At 37.5% G+C, this 18,528-nt stretch overlaps 1 protein-coding gene across 1 annotated transcript; it reads left to right on the top strand.

Annotated features, from left to right (window-relative positions):
* Positions 1-16,688: 16,688 nt before the first annotated feature.
* Positions 16,689-17,633, top strand: LOC131668650 (uncharacterized). Its single transcript, XM_058943003.1, has one exon. The coding sequence runs from the start codon at positions 16,689-16,691 to the stop codon at positions 17,631-17,633; it is 945 nt and encodes a 314-aa protein (XP_058798986.1).
* Positions 17,634-18,528: the final 895 nt, after the last annotated feature.

An 18,528-nucleotide genomic window follows, 5' to 3' on the forward strand; every position in this document is an offset into this window, starting at 1 on the left:
TATAACAATTATTCGAAACTAATCTGATTTGTATTTGCCTTTCAGAAAAAATACTTTGGAAGATTTGCTCAACAGCGAACAGAACTGAAGAAAAGAAGGTACAAGCAATCGTCGGCTTTCCGGTCGTGCATTTTGTCATGAAAAATTGCGTACTTAATAAACTAAATTTTTGTTATTAGTGTAGGCTACTTACAAGGAGAGTGTCAACCTTGCGGGTGCTAGACTTTGATGAAACTTTACAGGCACTTTCTTCGGTCCAAAATATGAGATACGTATCTCTCAGTTTCTCTGAATAGGCTCTGAGGCCAAATCTGGGGCCCACTTCAGGCAAAAGTACAGAAATAAGGGTGTTTTTTAAATGACCCTAGTTTCGCTAAAAAAAACCCAACAGAGTAATTTGCCAAAAATAAATCATAACTGGTGAAAACTAGGCTAATTTACTTTTTTCCGGGGCCTGCTAGCGTTATTTGTTCAAAAGTGTTGACCAATCATAAATACATCTAAATTTCTAGTGGGAAAACGACTAAAAACTAAGATAGACTTTACACTTGGAATTTTTATGTATTTTTGATTGATCAGAATTATTAAACAAATAACACTACCAGGCCCCGGGAAAAAGCAAATTAAGTCTTGTGTTCTCTAGTTTTGATTCATTTTTTGCAAATTACTCTGTGGTGTTTTTTAGCGGAACCAGGGTAATTCAAAGGACACCCTAATTTTTGTCCTTTTGCCTGAAGTAGGCCCTAAATCCGGCCCCAGAGCCTATTCAGAGAAACTAAGAGACACGTATCTCATATTTTGGACCGAAGAAAGTGTCTGTAAAGTTTCATCAAAATCTAGCACCATCAAGGTTGGCACTCTTTTTGTTAGTTCGATTAACCCGTGATAGAAAAAAAAACAGTACAAAATTTGAACCTTGTAAATCGATCGACTTTAGACTAGAATGTTATAGCATTATCTCATACAGTTTTAATTTACAATAGAAAAATAAGTTTCCTAGTCTGCGTATTGAAAAAAATGAGAATTCGATGCGTCGTGTGACGACGACGATACTCGCCCTCGGACTGATATGCGCTAAAAGCACCGTTTAAAGTAAGTAAAGCGGAAATCGTCCGGCTTTAAATAGGCTGTTCGGGATTATGCGTGAAGAGAGCATAAATGAATGAAAATTGCTGTGCTCATTTTTTCTTCGATCTGCAAATAATATTCCAAAAAATTTTCCTAGTAATTTTCTTAGTTCATGTTCTTAGTAATTACTCTGAAATACATACGAATAATCTAAAAAGTCCTCATTCATATCACTTAAAAGTCGATATGAAATATCACAGACTCGGTAAAATTAAAAGCATGAATACCAATTTTCAGCCAACTTTTAACCTATTAAGTCCTGAATGGACTAATTGTCACAACGGTTTTCAACGTATGTCCTTTCCCCAACAATGGTTTGAAAAAAAAGTGCGAATACACGTATCCGATGTTAAATTTAATAATCTTTCAGAATCTTTGGTCAGATTTTTCAAAAAATCTATCTGTCGTCGTGTGTATCCGATTTTTCGCAAAAAAACATGGTTTTTAGAAAAAAATATTTTTATTAAATCGATTTTTCACATAGAGATCATTGAAGATTTTATATTTGAAGTGATTGCGTCCTCCAGACCTCAGCTTCAAAACGTGATACCGGGAATTTAAAAAAAACAAGTGCAAGTACACAATATCGCCGCTGAAACACGGGAAAATCGTCATAAACTTTCGGAATTTTTTACTCGAAAACAAATAACTTGACGAAAAATTGTTACTGATGAACAAGTTTTTAGAATTCATCAAAGAACACGCTAAAATTCTGAAAAAATGTGAGCGTATTCTCTGATCCATTTTAAGAATTTTTTCATCAGTAAAATTTTTTTCTTAAGTCCATCGTTTTCGAATAAACAGGGAAACCTTATATTAATTGTTGAAAACTTCAAAAATTTTTTATTTGAAAACGATGGACTTAAGAAAAAAATTTTACTGATGCGAAAATTCTTAAAATGAATCAGAGAATACGCTCAAAACTTATCAGAATGTTCGCGTGTTCTTTGATGAATTCTAAGAACTTGTTCATCAGTAACAATTTTTCGTCAAGTTATTTGTTTTCGAGTAAAAAATTCCGAAAGTTTATGACGATTTTCCCGTGTTTCAGCGGCGATATTGTGTACTTTCACTTGTTTTTTCAAAATTCCCGGTATCACGTTTTGAAGATGAGGTCTGGAGGACGCAATTTCTTCACTTCAAATATAAAATCTCCAATGATCTCTATGTGAAAAATCGATATAATAAAAAATTGTTTTTCAAAAAACCATGTTTTTTTGCGAAAAATCGAATACACACGTCGACAGATAGATTTTTTTGAAAAATCTGACCAAAGATTCTGAAAGATCATTGAATTTGACATCGGATACGTGTATCCTCACTGTTTTTTCAAACCATTTTTGGGGACAGTACATACGTTGAAAACCGTTGTGAAAATTTGTCCATTCAGGACTTAATGGTTTAATAGAGCTCTGTACAATAAAAACTGAATACGCAATCTAGATGTACGGGTTTTGCAAGTCGTTTGCGCGAGTCTGTAGTGAATAGGCAGAGAATTTTGTATGCGAGTTTATCATTGCGCTTTTCTTTGTATGTACTTATTTCTTAAAATTTATTTATGTACTTATTTTAAGCATTAGTAAAATAAAATAATCTTATTTTCAATTACTTGGCTTGTTTATTCGAATAAAGGTACGGACTTGTTGATTTTTGAAAATTTTTTTCGGTACGTACCCGCAACGTTCCAGCAGCAAGACAGCTGCGTACCGTACACGTGGCGGGAACGTACCTAAAATTTATTGGCTTCCCGGTACGCAGCTGGTACGTACCGGGAGTTTCAATACGTTTCTGCAGCGTAGAAAACAATTGAACCATCCACGTACCGCTCGCGTGGCGGCAACGTACCAATGTTACATGCTCGGTACGTACCGCCTACGTTCCCTGTCGGTGAACCTGTGCCGTGGAAAATTTTTTGAACCGTTTGGGGACGTTCTGGCTACGTACCAAGAACGTCCCCAAAACTCGGTGCTGGGTACGTGGCTGACCATCTTTTGGGCACTCAATCTGGTACGTACCAGGAACCGCTTTCTCGGTACGAATACGGACATTTCCCCCAGCTGGGTACGTATCTGGTACGTTCCCTATTCGATCGCGCTTTGGTACCAAAGTACCAAAAAACACCCTCCAGGTACGTACCGGGTACGGACGATGTCACCTGGGTATTGATGAGAATGAAACAGAAAAATCTAATAGATCAAATAACAGTGATAATTTCAAATTAAAATTCCACTATGTATGGATTAAAAACTTATCTGCTCTTGTTAGAAGTCAAGTAACGAAACATACTGCACAAATTTATCTCTGTGAACGCTGTCTCCACTATTTTAATAATAAAGAAAAATTAAATATTCATGAGACAGATTGTTCAAAATTAAATAAATATAGAGTTAATCTACCCAATTTTCCTCTTCTGAAATTTAATCATTATGATCGAAAAGAAATGGTTCCGTTTATTATCTATGCTGATTTAGAGTGCTTATTGAAACCAGTAAATAACGGACGATCCTTCCAAGATCATGAAGCCTTTAGTGTGGGGCTTTATATAAAATGTAGTTATGATGATTCCAAATCAGTCTTTAAGATGTATAGAAAAAAACTGAATGAAGAACAATCACCCGCACAATGGATTATCAAACAATTTCAGATTTTGTTAGATGAAATGAATCAAATATATAAGAATGCAATAGAAATGAATCTTTCATGGCGTAATCAAATGGATTTCAAGATGAGCAAAATGTGTCATATTTGTAGAAAATATTTTCAACCTGATGAAACAAGAGTCAGAGACAGAGTTAGAGGTGCTGCTCACGCATCCTGTAATTTAAATTATAAGAATCCTTATTTTATACCATTTGTCTTCCATAACCTTACTGGATATGATTCTCATTTTATAATAAAAGAAATAGCTACTAGCTCTGATCTTGAGGGAAATGTGACTCTTTTAGCTGAAAACAAGGAAATCTTTCCTTTATATATATCTATATAGCTTTCACAAAACACGTGGACGGTAGTACTATAAATTTTCGATTTATTGATTCGTTTCGTTTTATGCCATCATCTCTCGAAAAACTGTCTTCATACTTAACCAAACTAAATATCGTAGAGCATGAATTCAAGATAGATAAATATACAAAAACACAAATAGAATTATTGAAGAGAAAAGGCGTTTTTCCATATGAGTATGTTAACAGTTTTGAAAGATTAAAACAGACTTAATTACCACCTATCGAAGATTTTCATAGTCAATTGATAGATAGCAACATCTCTGAAGCTGACTATGAGCATGCTCAAAAAGTGTGGAATGCATTTGACATCATTGATTTAGGACAGTATTCTGATTTATATTTAAAAACTGACGTATTACTCTTGGCCGATATTTTTGAAAATTTTCGTAAAACGTGTATGGACGCGTATCAACTCGACCCGGCACACTATTATACTACTCCTGGATTAACATGGGATGCTATGTTAAAGTGTACAAAAATTGAGCTAGAACTTTTAACCGATATAGACATGGTTTTATTCATCCAAAAAGGCATTCGAGGAGGTATTAGTCAATGCTGTAATAGATACTCAAAAGCTAATAATCGATATATGGACTCAGAATATAATGAAAAAGAACCTAGCAAGACTTTGATGTACTTTGACGTTAATAATTTATATGGATGGGCGATGACGCAATCATTACCATATAAAAATTTTAAGTGGGTCTCAAACATCGATGAGCCTCATTTTTTCAATGTTTCCGATAACAATGAGGTTGGATATATTAAAGAAGTTGATCTAGAGTATCCAAAAGAACTACACAACGAACATAAGGACCTTCCACTTTGTCCTGAACACAACACACCACCTGGATCAAGACAAAAAAAACTTTTGACAACACTGTATGATAAAGAACGGTATGTCATTCATTATAGAGCGCTAAAGCAGGCTATTAAATACGGACTCAAAATAAAACAAATACACAGAGCACTTCAGTTTAATCAAAAGCCTTGGCTTAAAACTTATGTAGATTTGAATACAGAAAAAAGAAAACAAGCTAAAAATGAATTTGAAAAGTTATTCTATAAACTCATGATTAATGCAGTATACGGAAAGACTACAGGAGGATGAAAGAAAACGAAAAGACGTTAAATTAATTAGTACATGGAGTGGTAGATATGGAGCAGAAGCACGGATCGCACAACCCAACTTTCATAGTAGTTCAATCTTTGATGAAAATTTAGTAGCAATACAGTTATCATGGACGTCTATTAGTTTTAAAAAACCAATATACGAGGTGTGTTCAAAAAATAACGAGAATTTTTGTTTTATGAAAAAAATATTTATTTATTCATCTACATTAATGTTGTCGCCTTCAAAGTAGTCCCCTTCAGATACAATACACTTATGCCAACGCTTTTTCCAATCCTCGAAACACTTTTGAAACTCGATCTTTGTAATAGCTTTTAGCTCTTTCAGCGATTAGCTTTTAATGTCATCTATGCTTGTAAAACGACGGCCTTTTAATGTTCTCTTTATTTTTGGAAATAGAAAAAAGTCACATGGAGCCATATCTGGCGAATATGGAGGCTGAGGCATCGTTACAGTTTCGTTTTCGGCCAAAAATTCACGAACAAGCAATGAAGTGTGAGCAGGCGCATTATCGTGGTGCAAAAGCCATGAATTGTTTTGCCACAAATCCGGGCGTTTTTTTCGGATTGCTTCACGGAAACGACGTTGAACTTGTAGGTAGTACTGCTTATTGATTGTTTGACCTTGTGGCAAGAATTCATAATGCACTATGCCATTAAAATCGAAGAACACAGTGAGCATAACCTTCACATTCGACCGCACTTGTCGAGCCTTTTTCGGTCTTGGCGATCCAGAATGCCTCCACTGGGACGATTGAGCCTTAGTTTCGACATCATATCCGTAAACCCATGTTTCGTCACCTGTTATAACACGTTTTAGTAGTTCTGCATCGTTATTGACTTCATTTAGCGACTCCTGAGCAACTTCCATTCGCCGCTGTTTTTGTTCGAAATTCAACAATTTTGGAACGAATTTTGCTGCCATACGTTTCATACCCAAAACATTCGAAAAAATTTGATGGCATGAGCCAACTGATATGCCAACATCATCAGCGACTTCTCTGATTGTGATTCGGCGATCGTTCATAACCATTTCTTTCACTTTTTTCACGTTTTCATCGGTTGTTGATGTGCTTGGGCGTCCGGGTCGTTCGTCATCTTCAACGTTTTCGTGGCCATCTTGGAAACGCTTATACCACTCATAAATCCTTGCTTTACTCATAGCAGACTCACTATATGCCTTTGTTAACATTTGACAAACTTTACTACACTTTATTTCATTTTTTACGCAAAATTTAATACAAATTCTTTGATCCATTTTTTTTCACAAACGAAAATCGCCGAGCTCGAAAAACACGTCTAACGTTAGCGGCTGCCACTTAAAAAGTAAGCAATGAATATTGCTGAAAATTTTATCGTACTTCAGGGGCATATGTACCAACATAATAAAAAAAAATTTTATACAAGCGGACTCTCCAAACCCGCGAAATTAAAAAATTCTCGTTACTTTTTGAACACACCTCGTATATTGGACTTTGTGTGCTAGATCTCTCAAAAACATTAGTATATGACTTCCACTATGGCTACATAAACGAAAGACTACCTCATAAAGCAAAATTACTTTATACTGATACAGATTGCCTCGTATATGAATTTAAAGATGTTGATATATATGAAATAATGAAAGAAGATATCAATAAATTTGATACATCAGATTACTCAGAAAATAATCAGTTTAATATGCCGTTAGTTAATAAAAAGGTTCTCGGTATTATGAAAGATGAATGCAATGGTAATATTATGAGAGAATTCATTGGACTTCGAAGTAAAATGTATAGTATACTAATAGAAAACCATCAAGCGATAAAGAAAGCAAAAGGCGTAAAAACACATACTGTCATAAAAACAATAGATCATGAAGATTTTCTAAACTGTTTATTGGATTTAGAAATTATTAGGCGTGAGCAATGTAATATACGAAGTGTATTACATCAAGTAAGAACAGAAAGAGTGCAGAAAGTAGCACTAAGTCCATATGATGATAAACGATGTATATTCGATAAAAATCCTGATACACTTCCATGGGGTCATTACAAAACTATTGAAACGTCAAAGCTTAAAATCAAGAGTGCGGAACAACGCAGGAAAAGAAAGATCATAGAAATGGAAGAAAATCCTCAAGAAAGTTGTAAGTTCCTCTAACCTCCGACAGAAGTCGCTCAGAACAGAGTAGTATGAAAGAAAATCCTCAAGAAAGTTGTAAGCTTCTTCCAACCTCCGACAGAGGTCGCTCAGAACAGAGTAGTAATAGTGGGGAGGAAGAAGGCTCAGTTAGGAAAAGACTAAGGATAGAATAGTGAGAGAGTGGGGACAACGGTAGAGTGGGGGGACAACGGCAAACATGGCGACTGAAGTCTGAGGAGTATGGGCAATGGAATCACATGAGAAAATACTCAAGTGGGGATAAGGCGAAAAGAGAGGGAAATTACGGTGGCTCGAGTTCTCCGAGAGGGGACGCATGGTACAAAACGGAGAACACACCTCAGTCCGTCGCAGTTCTTCAGCAGTAGGTTGAAGCAACAGCAGTAGTCTCTCTTCCTAGTTCTCCTATTAAACTTCTAGATTTTCTCTTAAAAGTAAGTTTCTTGTATACTAGTAGCTCTCTAACTATATATCCTAGTAGTATTAATTATTGATTGTTTTTTTGTTATTGTAGAATGGACTTTTCATCAATTAATAAAATTGCCAAATCGGCATTTTTACCAAGAAAAACGATGGCACAATTAGAAAATAACTGTACCTACATGATAACGAGATTAAGATGGCTTAATACTCGTTATGGATTTAGTGTAGTTATAACAGTAGACGACGAATTCGAAATATTTCTACCTAAGCGAGTAAGCTTAGCATTAGAAAAAGATGAAGATATGCTGAAAAAATTATTCGAGACCATGGAAAGAAAGGAGTTGTTTATTTACCATCGAGAAGGCTCGAATTTTGAATTTAAAAATTAATCTAGCATAATATGTAAATGTATAAATAGTAAATAAATTTATATTTAAAATTTTAATTATCTCTTTAATCCTAATTTAATTATTCCTTCAAATCCTTTTTTTTGGAGAGGTTGAAGTAATTCCTTATGCGTTCTTTCTGCTGAGTTTCGACTTAGTGTAAAGGTCTCATAAGCAATGTTAGTAGTGGAAGCACCTCACAGGTGAGAGCGATGGTTGGGGCTCTCACCATTCCCTAATAAAAAATAAGAAAGAGAGGGGGGGGGGATTTCGGCGGCTCGAAAAGCGAAGTAGTGGGGTTATATTCTAAAATATCGATAAGATGTTAATAGGAATACCATTCTGTTCGAAGCATTGGTAAGAAGAAGAAGTAGTAGTAGTAGTAGAAGCTTAGCCATGCCAGCTATAAGAGACAACAGGAGATCTCACTCCTCTTCTAAGCATGTATGGTTTGCGAAGAATGTTAAAATACATCATCTTCCATACGAAGAAAAAGACTCTAGAAAAGGTATTTGGGAGTAAATAGCACGAGATCACGAACGTTTCCAAAGACGTATTGCTGAATTGAATAAAGTTATATCACGAGTATTACTCAAGAAACGTATATTGATGATGAATAGAATGCTTGGTCCTATATTAGAAAATCATCACACTATATATATGTTAAATAAAATGGAAATCTAATTTAAAGTAGAGGGAGGCGGTTGTAGCGGCTCGAAAACCAAAGTAGTGGGGAAAGGTTTTAAAAGAGCTGTGAGCCTCGAAGAGCTTCATTCTGCCTCAAGAATTGAGTAGTAGCAGTAGTAGCAGTAGTAGCAGTAGTAGCAGTAGTAGCAGTAGTAGCAGCAGTAGCAGCAGCAGCAGCAGCAGTAGTAACAGTACAAACAGCAGTGAGAGCAGTAGTAGTAGTAGTAGAAGTAGTATTAGAAGAAGAATACGTAACATTCTAGATTTCTTTACCTACAGCAAGATGAATTTTGAAATGTTGAATAACATTGGAATGAAGCTTTTCGATATACTTCCTGAAAAAAGTCATTATGAATTGCATGAAGATGAGAATTATCTAATAACATTCATGAGACAAGATGAATCTCGAATTATTCTTGAACTCGATTGTGAGTTCGAAATTGTTCTACCGGACCGAATGTCAAGAGCGATAATTCATCATTTGGATCTTTTTATTTATCTTTCTGATAGAGTACAAAAATATGCATTATTTATTCAATATTATGGATGTGATCGATTTCAATTTAATATTAAGTAAATGTATTTGTATATCTTATTAGATCTCAATAAAGATTGTATTATATAAATTTATTTTCTGGAGAGGTAAATGAGTCATTAGTGTTTCTATTAAAGCAGGTTTCGACTTGTCTTAATGGACTCACTAGTGTCGAATATAAAAAATGGAAGTACCTCACAGGAAAGAGCGAAGGTTAGGGCTCTTATCCTTAAAATAAAAAAACAATGTAATATTTATAAATGAAAACAATTATTTATTTAAATACAAGCTAGATACATATAAATTTATATTTGTAATTCATTGTTGTATAGTCTCCTTATTTATCCAAGAATTGTGAGTATTATCAAAGCCAAGCCATTTTACATAGACTTCATTACCCCGTCTTCTGAGAATTTTTTCTACAAGATAAATATCAGGATACATAGCTTTCTGTAGTTCTTGCTCATAAAAACCTCCAACAATGGGATTTTCTTGATAATCTAGTAGGTGATATGTTACAGGTTTAGTTCTCGAAATACGATGAATAGTAAAAATTTCTGTAGACCAATTAGGCGTATATCCTTTTTCAAAAACGTGTTTAGACTTGCTTACTCGCACTTTATCTCCTACCTGGAATTTCGGTTTTTTGAAAAGACGCTGATCGTAAGAGAATCGTGTCAAGACCTGCATTTCATTTTCTTTAGTCACGTCTTTAGGCTTCATATTTATTGTACGATGTTTTTGATTATTATAAGATTCTATTAAACTAGGGAGAAAGTCAATCCACTTATAATTTCCTATTAAATTGAATTTTTTCCACATAATATTTTTTTGTGTTCGATTGAAATGTTCACAAATTGATGCTTTAAGATTGCTATAAGTAGAATAAAGGTTTATTTTATATTTTTTCATTAAACTTTGAAAATTTGTATTGTAGAACTCTTTGCCTCTATCCACTTGGAGATTTTTAGGAATGCGTCCCTTTTTTAATACAGACTCCATTGCGTTAGTGACATCTGTAGCAGTTTTCTGTTTTACTGGAACTCCCCAAGCATATTTAGAGAACGTATCTATAATAGTTAATAGATAGCGAAAACCTTTATTCTCTCTAGAATAGTTTTGCATCTCAACAAGATCAGCTTGCCACGTCTCATCTATTCCGCGTATATCGACTTTTCGACGAGGATAGTTTCGACGTGCTGGTTTGTGTAACTCATCCACCACTCTTTGATGTTTCATTTTAAAGTTTTTTTTTTAAATTTCAAACGGTCCAATAGTTTTTAAAATGTCAAACGGTCCAATAGTTTTTTCTATCACTTTCTCTTTCTCTTTCTCTTTATGATTACTAATATTATCTTTTTCTAACTGAGTAAGAATTAGTTGATGCTTTACTAATTCTAATCTTATTGTATCCAATGATTTTGAGAGATCATTTATCATACTCGTAAGCGTAGTAACGTTAGCTATAATAGTTTTTTGCAACGTTCGTAAGTTTACAGCATCGTTACTCTCCTGAGGATCGACTATATAACAAATTCTTTTGTCATTCGCGTCGTATTGTCCGTCTTTAGTGATATTATACCCTATACCAGGAGGACCTTGATTACCCTCCTTTTTTTTCAATGTACGTCCAAACACATCAACACTTATTTTATTACTGAGGAATATTTAGAATTGTCTTAATATATATGCCAGCTTCACGTAATTCTTCAATGATTGAATGAATTTCATTAATATGACTAGGATTACCAGCGGTTTGTTCGGCGATAAGCAATCTCAATCGATCAACGAGCTCGTTTGGATCATCTCAATATACATAATCAAATAATGTTCCTTTTCTTGCTATTTTATAGTTAGGAAAAAGACCTCTTCCATCAATAGTCAATTTTCGCTTCTTAGCACTACCACTTAAAGATAAATTTGGACCAATATACTTTTTGAATTTATTTACATGCTTCTTGCGATATTCTCCATTTGTTTCATATCTCTTACGATGAGCGTTAGTGATTTCAAGAATTTTTATATAATTTTCAATATCTGATGAACTGATTAATTTAGAATTAGGTTCTTTACGAAAGAGAAGTTCCATTAATCCAGGCGTCTTGCTGAATGCTTTATCATTCATAGTCACATTATCGTTTTGGAAAGAAATTGGAGAATTGCCTATGACATATGTATTTTCATGCAAGCGAACGCCAAATGTCTTGTCTAAATTACTTTTCTGTTGCAGTTCATGCAATAGTCGAATATAGTTTCCTACAATCGAGTCATCCAATAGCTGTTTTTGTTGTTTTGAACTAACATTGTCTAAATTTATTGCGGTTCTATCAAGTGTTGATTCACTAGTCTTACTAAATTCGTCTTCATCACCATCATCAGTAATAGACATAGCGGATTCAAATGTAGAATCAAGCGGATGTAATGTTGAATTTAAGTCATTAACAGTACTATTGAAATATCGAGATTTATAGGGAGTGTCAGCTGTTGTTTTTGACTTGAAAACTTTATCGAACGTAATTTTCTTCTCCTTGTTCGTTTCCTGTTCAGTATTATCGTTAGTTTTATCAATAGCTACCTCCACAAGTTTCTTCAATGGATCAACCATAGGTTTAAAAGTTTCATTCAATGTATTTTCTAAATCAGCTTTGTCACGTTTTATTAGTTGATACTTACGTCTGATGGCATCACGAGCCTCAGATAATTGCTCGAGCATCTTCTTTTCTTTTTCAAAATTAGCCATGTTGACGCTTGCAATTTCTAAAGTTAAATAATCTTCATTCGTTCACTCCGTTATATTTATAGCAAAAGAATCGAATCCTTTTATATACCGTCCATGATTGATTGGTCTATCTCTATCAATAACTATAAATCCATGATTATCGTCTCTCCAACATTTTGAACAAATTGCTTTAAACTTCTCAAAAGTCATATCTGAGTTATAAATATGTTCATGATCACATAAATATAACACATATTTATAACACATGATCGTTATAAATATGTTTAATATTCACGTCATCTTGTCGAAACAAAACTAGTAAATTCACATTATCTCGAATGAGATGCTTCGGTATGCGAGCGTATGATTGACATAGATAGAAACTATCTACCTTTTTATGTCTTCCCATACAGAAGAATGCTCTCACGTTGTCCTGCTTTTCAGTGGCTATATCGTCAAAAATCATGATGGAATTTGGATTAGCTTTATCCGGTGAAACAACTGCCTCATGCTCGCTGAATGCATAATACTGTATACCATCAATCGGTTCCAATAAATCTTTTAAAAACTTATACTTTGGTTGATTGAGGGACTTTGAATAAACATAAATGTTTTCAAATCTAAGTCCATTAGGATGTGTGATTAGTGTTAGCAAACAGTTAGTTTTCCTACAGTTACTAGGACCACAGAAAACTGCTCGTATACTATCAGGCAGTAGTTCACCATGTCTTTTTTCTCGTTTTTCCGTCTCAACCACATTATCAAAATTTATGACTTGCAACTTAAGTGGTTGCTCTTTGAAGTCCATATTGTTTTCTAATCACCGATTGAAGGACGAATGAGACTACTAACTATAAAAAGACTGTTTATATATTTTTAGTTTCATTAAGAATTTGTCTTCTGATGAGGTATGATCATTTGTTACAAAAGAAAGACTGGTGGTGCTGGCTTAGTGAATAAGATCATTAATAACTTACCATTCGAAGCTCATTTGCCTGGTTATCAGTATTGCGGACCGGGAACTAAATTGAAAAAACGACTTGCTCGTGGTGATCCTGGAAAAAATCCGCTAGACGCTGCTTGTAAAGATCACGATATTGCTTATTCTCAAAATCGAGAAAACATTGAGGCGAGAAACGAAGCCGACAAAATTCTAGCTAAACAAGCCTGGGATTGAGTGCAAGCGAAAGATAGTAGTTTTGGTGAGAAAGTTGCTGCATTTGCTGTAGCCAACATAATGAAAGTTAAAAGTAAACTTGGTATGGGTGTTAAAATTTTAAAACGAGGAAAGAAACGAGGTAAGGGATTAAAAAATCGCCAACAACAACGACAGTGACGAAAGACACATGTAAAAAGTAAAAATCTATCAATTGCATTGAAAAAAATTATTAACGCTGCCTCCAGAAGTATTGTACCTAGTAATAAATCACTCTTTGTCATTCGTTCGGCTAGAAAAGGCGCTAAAGAAGCTGTGAAGAAGGCTGGAAGAAGAAGAAAAATAAATATTCCTCGTATTCTACCAATTCCTAGTAAAGTGGGTGGAGCTCTTCCTTTTTTAATTCCATTATTTGCCGCTTTGAGCGCCACTGGAGCTTTAGCTGGAGGAGCTGCTTCAATAGCAAAAGCCGTTAACAGTGCTAAGGCCGCTCAAAATGAATTGAAAGAAGCTGATAGACACAATAAAACTATGGAAGCTATTGCTATTGGTAAAGGACTTTATTTGAAACCACATCGTAAAGGTTATGGTCTTCATCTGAAACCATATTCAAGTGGAAAAGGTTTAAAAAAAAAAAGCTCGAAATAACTTTACCTAATCGAGCACTGACAGATCATGATATAAGAAAATATGCTAAAATACTAAAAATTGCAAATTTTCGAGGTGTTTTTATGCGTGATGCTCTACCGACCGATGGGCCTCGATATCAAGAGACAGCTATTGTAAATTTGGATAATAAACGGGTGCCAGGTACTCATTGGGTAGCATATAAAAAGAAAGGCGATGAGGTTATGTATTTTGATAGTTTTGGTAATCTACAGCCGCCTATAGATCTATTGCTTTATCTCAAAGTTAATAGAATCATGTATAATTATATTAGATATCAAGATTTTAATACATATAATTGCGGCCATCTTTGTCTCAAATTTCTTTTAAACAAACTATAGAAAAGACGACTAGTATATAAAATACTCATGCAAAGAATGACTGTCATTTGATTTGAATCTGTCATGGAGAATACACTAACATTGAGTCTCTCGGGAACATCATCCGTACTCGAATCATATTATTTTCCACCGATCGAATTGATAGCAAACAAAAAATACGTTCTTGGTCTAGTTGAGCTATTGACATTTAATTCAATACCAAACATTGACGTTGGTTGTAATAAATTTTACATTGAAGGTCAAGAAGCTATCACTTTACCGACTGGTAGCTACGAAATAGAAGATATTGAAAACTTTCTCATAGACGAATTAGCACCTAAAGGTATATCGTTTAGCCTAAAACCAAGTAATAATACTTTACGTAGTGTCATTCGGTGCAGTCAAAAAATACATTTTGAACCAGAAGATTCTATTGGATCAATTTTAGGCTTCACTAAACGCACGCTCGTTGAAAACGAAACACATAGTTCTGACTTACCCGTCACTATATTCAAAGTCAATGCTTTACGTGTAGAGTGTAATATTACTACAGGCTCTTACATAAACGATCGCAAAGTACATACTATACATGAATTTTTCCCAGCAGTCCCACCTGGATATAAGATTATAGAAGTTCCCTCTCACGTCATTTACCTTCCAGTCACTGTGAGGAGCATTGATCATTCTCAAATTCGTATAGTTGATCAAGACGGAAATCTAGTTAATTTTCGAGGAGAAGTCATCACAGTGCGAGTGCATATAAAGACCATATCTTAGTAATGGGTATCATTTACAATATAAAGAGCGGCTGAGGCTATATTAAAAGACAAAAATGTCGAACAGCAATCAGTCAACAGCGAGCTATCAGACTGCTCACACCTCAGAACATTCAATTCCTGAAAAGCTTGAGACTAGAAGTCGTCGAAAATCGTGGAAGAAAATATTGTGCATATTAGGGTGTTGTATAAAACAACAACAACAATATGGGGGGAATTCTAGACATTCATTCAGCTGTCGCTTTCGATGAGTCTATAGCTCATTATGAAGTTCATGCGCATCAGCCTTATTCATTATCATATTTCAATAATAGCGATGAAATTCATATAGCAATTCAACATCAAGATTTATCTCTGCTTCCATCGCGCAGTATGATTCATATTTGTGTTAGGTTAACCAAGCCGGACGGTACTACGCCAGTGGAGAACACTTTATTAGTCAACAACGCCCTCTGTCATTTGTTCGAGGAAATACGATATGAAATAAATGCTATTGAAATTGATAAAGTGAAAAATGTAGGCTTAACAACTCTCATGAAAAATTGGCTTTCACTCAATCCATGTCAGAGCTCTATAAAATGCCGGATGGAATGGTGATAACAATGAAGTTTTAATATGTAACGCTCAAGGTTTTTTTGATGTGACTATACCTCTCAGTATGTTGAAGGGCTTTGCTGAAGATTATCGGAAAATTGTAGTCAATGTCAAGCATGAACTTATTCTGACAAGATCAAGAGATAATTTGAATGCTATTTTGTCTGCTCCAATTGGGAATCCTGCTGCTTCAGAAAAAACAAAAATTACTTTAACTAAGGTTGAATGGCTGATGCCATATGTGTTGGTCGCAGACAAAGAAAAAATCAAATTACTCAATCAGATCGGACGAGATCGTGCAATTACAATGAGTTATCGTACTTGGGAAATGTATGAGTATCCAAAATTACCACGTACATCAAAGCATGTTTGGAGTGTTAAGACTTCCAATCAATTGGAAAAGCCTCGCTTTGTTATTTTAGCTTTTCAAACTAAACGTAAAAGTTCAGCGAGTGTTAATTCTAGTAATTTTGATCATTGTAATATTAGTAATGTTAAGCTATTCCTCAATTCACAATGCTATCCGTATAGAAATCTCAATTTGAATATCAATCAAAATCAGTATGCTGTTCTCTACGATATGTATGTGGGGACACCTCCGTCCCTTTCTCTCGACGCCTCGCGGCAGCACCGTCGCAAACAGCGACTCGAGCCCCGGAGTTGGCTCGCGGCTTCAGTTAAGCAAGATGGCTGCAGAGCGCGAATGCCAATCTCTGGTTACTAGCTTACTAGCGTGATTAACCTAAGTGCCTTGTACCGGATGTAATAAATATATTGTTGAGATTGAACCGAGCTAGTTGATATCGTCATTTCCACCTTACACTATAACTACAGTGGTGACCCCGACGTGATTGTGGTGGATTCTTATTCGGCAACGTGGCCGAAGAAGTAGCCGGTTCGCAGCCATCCACGCCGCCATTCTCCACACCTTCGTCAACCCCTGAGAGAAGTCGGCGTGAAGCGCTTCCCCCATTGAGACCTTCCCTCTGTACTACGGAGAAGAAAAAGGGAACTGAGAGCATGGCTGGTGGGGACAACGCCAGCGAGGGCGGAAACAACGGCCAACCGGGCGACCCACCGCCGCCGCCTCTGCAACAAGTGGCCCAGAGCATGGCCGTCGTGGAAACGGTGCATAACTGCAAGATACCGCCGTTCTGGAAGTCGTCACCAGAGGCGTGGTTTTACCAGGTGGAATCCGCGTTCAGCTGCAATCAAGTTCGTGCCGACGGCACGCGCTACAACCTCGTCGTGGCCGCCCTGGACAGCGAGGTCGTCGAGCAGCTACTCGACGTTTTGCGCGCCGCGCCGGACACGGGCAAGTACGCATACCTAAAAACGCATATACTGTCACGTTTTTCCGACACACAGGAAAAGCGCCTGCGCACCCTCTTCAACAAGCTGGACGTGGGTAATCGTACTCCCTCACAGCTGTTGCGTCATATGCGCGCCCTTGCTGGAAACAACGTGGGCGACGAGGTGCTCAAGGTCAGGTGGCTGGACTACCTTCCGGTCTCCACACAGAAAATCCTGCGAGTGCTTAAGGACGCCTCGCTCGACGACCTGGCAGAAGCAGCGGATCAGATGGCAGACGTGCTGCCCCAGGTGTCGGCCCTCGGGCCTGGCAGAGGCTCGCGCGGCGCTTCGCCCCACCGTGGCGCATCGTCACATCGTGGTGCGTCGCCTCATCGAGAAGCAGCTGCCTCCGCACTGGCAACCGAGATAGCGGGCATGCGCGCCTGCATGTCCCAGCTACTGGCAACGATGCAGCAGCTGCTGGACGCGATGAAGACTCATGACAACGACCAGCCACGGTCAGGACGGCGTCGCAGCAGAGGCCACAGCAACACTCGTTCGAAGTCACCGACGCCTGGATCAAGCGAGTACTGTTATTATTATTACCGCTTTGGCATGGATGCTCAGAAGTGTCAGCAGCCCTGCACCTGGAAGGGGCCTGCGGGAAACTAGGGGCGCTGCCGTCTGTCCAGACGACACACGGCAGCGAATTGCCTAAGGAAAACCGCCTCCACGTCCTCGACAAGAACTCCGGCTTGAATTTTCTTGTCGACTCCGGATCAGTCGTCTCCCTGCTGCCACGCTCAGCGGTGCGCCGGCTCTTGACCAAGGAATCCCTGCAACTCACAGTTGCCAACATGTCGCCGATTGCGACGTTTGGCCGCTGCATGCTAACCCTCAACCTAGGGCTCAGGAGGGACTACACCTGGCCATTCATAATAGCGGACGTTCAAGGAGCCATCCTGGGAGCCGACTTCCTGGCGCACGCAGGCCTCCTAGTAGACATGCAGCGCATGCAACTGATTGACTCGACTACCACCCTCTGTGTGTCGGCTCAAGTGCGAGCGGTACACGTTCACACCGTAGCCTTGCTGAGCAGTCCTCAACAAGACGAACTCGACCTCGGCGCCAGAAAGCAGTATGACCAGCTGCTGTCCGAGTTCGCGGACATCACCAAACCAAGGAAGGCGCGAGCCACGCTGCACGGAGCGCCCGTGAGCCACCGAATCCACGTGGAGGGACCGCCAATCTCTGAACGTCCTCGCAGACTGCATGGCGAGCGCCTGCTAGCAGCCAAGTCTATCTTCAAGGACCTCCTGGACCGAGGCATCGTGCGTCCCTCGGCTAGTCAGTGGTCCAGCCCGCTCCATTTGGTCCCCAAGGTAGATGGTTCCTTTCGTGCAACAGGCGACTACCGACGCCTTAACGCGAGTACTCTGCCAGACCGCTACCCGGTTCCCGTAATCGAGGACATGCTGCACAACTGTCACGGTGGCAAGGTTTTCTCGACGATAGATTTGGAGCGAGCATTCTACCAGATACCCATGGCCGAGGAAGACATTGAGAA

Source organism: Phymastichus coffea, unplaced genomic scaffold (genome assembly GCF_024137745.1).
Source record: "Phymastichus coffea isolate CEN01 unplaced genomic scaffold, Cenicafe_Pcof_1.1 PCOF00006, whole genome shotgun sequence".
In the NCBI taxonomy this organism is placed as follows: Eukaryota; Metazoa; Arthropoda; class Insecta; order Hymenoptera; family Eulophidae; genus Phymastichus; species Phymastichus coffea.

Coding starts and splice junctions, on each gene's coding strand:
- LOC131668650 (XM_058943003.1), top strand. CDS start 16,689: ATGGCTGGTGGGGACAACGCCAGCGAGGGCGGAAACAACGGCCAACCG.